This window comes from Macrobrachium nipponense, chromosome 44, assembly GCF_015104395.2.
Source record: "Macrobrachium nipponense isolate FS-2020 chromosome 44, ASM1510439v2, whole genome shotgun sequence".
In the NCBI taxonomy this organism is placed as follows: Eukaryota; Metazoa; Arthropoda; class Malacostraca; order Decapoda; family Palaemonidae; genus Macrobrachium; species Macrobrachium nipponense.
This window is the reverse complement of record NC_087221.1, coordinates 6,871,521-6,875,268: the sequence shown is the minus strand read 5'-3', so window position 1 is coordinate 6,875,268 and position 3,748 is coordinate 6,871,521. Positions and strand designations below refer to the sequence as shown.

At 44.5% G+C, this 3,748-nt stretch overlaps 1 protein-coding gene across 1 annotated transcript; it reads left to right on the top strand.

Annotated features, from left to right (window-relative positions):
* Positions 1-743: 743 nt before the first annotated feature.
* Positions 744-2,582, top strand: LOC135203902 (uncharacterized). The gene has a single exon (XM_064233833.1). The coding sequence runs from the start codon at positions 744-746 to the stop codon at positions 2,580-2,582; it is 1,839 nt and encodes a 612-aa protein (XP_064089903.1).
* Positions 2,583-3,748: the final 1,166 nt, after the last annotated feature.

The following is a 3,748-nucleotide window of genomic DNA, read 5'->3' as shown; positions in this document are numbered from 1 at the left end:
TTTCCTAGTTTGCCTAACACCCCCCCCCCCCTAAGAAGTAGAGTAAATAATACAAAATGGCAGTGGCTATGATTGTTCACATCGAGGCTTCGCTGAGACTCACCGCGGACTTACTCGCCGAATCACAGCGTGCATTAGTAGAAACGTATCCTGAGAGTGTGTACCAAAATTTGGTCACGCAGTTGAGACAAGAAGAAGGACAGCTTCGAGAGCTGTACAAACGTCAAGTCGTAAAGTTAGAATCTAACTTAGATGCCAGAATCAGGCAAACCTTAGCAGAAGCTGTGCGAGCTTCTACCCTTTTGTTGAATCGAATCGATAAACTGAAAGTCACTCAGACAGGGAATGTTTCCCTCCCCAAATTGAAACCGCTGCCTCTCCCCACTTTTGAAGGGGAAGTGCAGGAATATGCTTCTTACAGAGAATTGTTCACGATCCACGTGGATCGAAGGGCAGATTTGGACGACGTGTCCAAACTTACTTATTTGTTAGGGACTCTGGGCAGGGATCCGCTTAGGATCGTTAAATCCCTAAGTGTAACCGCCGCGAATTACCAGGTAGCGTTAGATCTCTTGGATAAGCAATATGGTAATGTACACCAAACGCTCGTGATCTTGCATCGAAAACTTGCCAACATATTCGTACCCTCGTTGAACCCCGTAGAGCTGAAGAAGTTCAGGTTTGAGTTAACAGTGATCATTGAGCAAATAAAGAGGCTCAGTACTAATGATATAGGCCATGGCATGGTCATGAGCCTTATCAATCAGAAGTTGTCAGAAGGTAAGCTCTATCGAAAAGTGGTCGAACACCTCAGAAAATGCGACTATAGTTTAGAAGAATTTTTTGAATCTATAGACTTCATAATTCGCATGTTGGAAGATGACGCATTACAGCGAGGCGAGAAATTAGAATCTGATAAGAATAACGATGTCAGCGTTAGACCCAAAACGAAACCTATGCAGAATAATTCTTGTCCCTTTTGCAATGAACGGCACCCGCCTCACGGATGCCGCCGAGTAAGTGACGTGGCTGCCAGACGCCGCATTCTACTAAGGAAGGGCCTGTGTTTTAATTGCCTTCAGTCAGGTCACCGTAGTGATAGATGCACTAACCCCAATTCATGTAAAAGTTGTGGAAATAATCATAATACTTCCATTTGTGATAATAGCAGCTTCAGAAAAGCACATTCATTTCCCTCCACTTCGTCCCGAAATAATTCCAGTTTAGTAAGTAACAGTCAAGCTACAACCTCCCACCCTGTAGTAAATTCGACGACCAGGCAGCACGATAGAAACCCCCGTCCGCCCAAAGAGAAAGTAGAATCACAACCGTGTAAGAGCGCTAAAGTAGCCCAAACGTCTAGTGTAGATCTTCCCTGTACGATTTTGCCAACGGCCATGGCCGAGATCCATCACAAGCAGGGGAGTAAACGGGTTCGCTTGTTTTTGGACACTGGGAGTCAACGAAGCTTTATCTCTGCAAAAACTGCAAAGCAGTTAGGCCTGCCAGTGGTAGGCAAAGTGGCGTTGAACATTGCTCCCTTTGGTTCAGCAGAAATCAGTGGCCAGTATGACGTTGTGAGTTGCCGGGTAGAGATGGGTAATAGAATTGTTCAAATGAAACTAGTTGTTCAGGAGAACGTAGACGTCCCGATTCATAACGCAGGTTATGTAAGAGTAAGACAACACCTAGTAGGGAAGGGAGTCATGTTAGCAGATCCTGACAGTAAGAGCGATAAGTTACGGAACGTGCACATTCTTGTGGGTGCAGACTATTTTAATTATTTCATTATTGGAGTAGAAAAGATCGATGGGATAAGTCTTTTTCTGACCCATAATGGCATGTCGCCATATGGGAGAGTGCTACAGTGGCTATTAGAAGGTCACAAGATAGATCATGTGAGAACACTCAGGGTATGTAGGGTGGCGAGCGAACCAATTGCATTTGATGTTGATGAATGGTGGCGTTTAGATACATTAGGCATCGCCCCATCCGACCAGTACACTGTCCGCGAAGCGGAAGCCATGCGAAAGGTTTCGCAGAGTGTAACGAAGAAGCCTGTAGGATATCAGGTTAGCTTGCCGTTCCGTTCAGAAGGTAGGCCAGAAACAAACTTTAGAAATGCTGTAGCACAGCTGGATTCGCTGCAAACCAAATTTCAGAAAGACAAGGAATACTATAATCAATATCAGGGAGTGATTGACAAATACCTGGAGGCAGGATTTATATATGAAGTAAAAGATCCAAAAATAGAAGGATACTACATGCCGCATTTCGTCATTAAAAAAGATAGCCGCACGACCCCCCTTAGAATCGTATTCAATGCCTCATCCAAAGCTAAGAATAATAAATCCTTAAATGAATGCCTGTTACCTGGGCCTAATTTAGTAGAGTTGGCCTATAATTTGCTTCTAAAGTTTCGAATGAATAAATACGCCATGCTTGCAGACATAAGCAAAGCATTTCATAGAGTACTATTAGATCCCCGTGATGCCAAATATACAAGATTCCTGTGGGCGAGAGTAGCAGGTCGAGCGCTGACCTTCGCTTTCAGAGTCGTGGTGTTCGGCAATCACGGCTAGTCCCTTTTTGTTACAACAAGTATTGAGTCATCATTTAGGTTTGAAGGAAGACCTGAAATTAAGCAAGTCATTTTATGATGATAATATGTTCAGTACTTTGAAAGTTTGGATGAGATGAAAAAGGAACAAGAATCTGTCACGCAATTTTGGATAGGGCCAGAATGCCGTTAGAAGGGTGGGCAACAAACAGTATAGCCTTCGATAGCGAGAGAGAGTGGAAAGAACCTGTGAATATGAGCGTGCTCGGGCTGAGATGGGCTCGAGACGTCGACCGTCTGTGTGTGAGAGGATTCGTGAATTGGGGGAGGGATGGGTACCTACGAAGCGTAGGGTACTATCTTTGCTAGTATCAATTTACAATCCGCTAGGTCTAGTCAGTCCTTTATTTGTTAGGGGAAAGCTGTTTCTCCAACAACTTTGGGAACAAGAGATTGGATGGGATGACGTGTTATGTAAGGAAAAGGCTAAAGAAGCGCGAGAACTGCCAGCAGAGTTAAAATCAGTCGGTGATTTAACATTTCCTAGAGCGGCAGGAGTCAGAAGATCCGAACTCCTATATTCACCGATGCCAGTAGTAGGGCATACGGTGCTGTAGCGTATGTCAGAGATAAAGAAAGTAACGTAAGATTACTCACCAGCAAAATGAGAATCACTCCGAAAGGGATGCTTAAAATCACCATCCCTAAATTAGAACTTTTAGCTTTGCTGCTAGGTTGTAGGCTAGCGAAAACGATTAAAGGGCTAATAGAGCCACAAGAGATTAGTATCTGGTCAGATAGCAAAGTTGCATTAGCCTGGGTGGCATCCCCGGATGCCAAGGACAATAAAAATATCTTTATATCTAACCGTGTGGTGGAAGTTGTTTTTCTCCGCCAGATTTGTGATTTCAGATTGAAGTACGTATGTGCCCAGCAAACAGAATCCTGCTGATGTCTTGTCTAGGGGCGCAACAAACCAGCAATTGCAGCAGAACCCTCTTTGGCGCCAGGGTCAGAGTTCTTGGAATCCCAGGAGAGCCACTGTTCCTTTCAAAGAGGCAGATCTAACAAATATCAGAACCGTGGTAGCGGCGGTGCAGGAACTGAGGGAAGAAACAAGGTCTATTCCCCCCAGACTACTCAGGGAGGTTGAGTTCCGAATTTTGATTAGAGTAACCCAATTAGTGT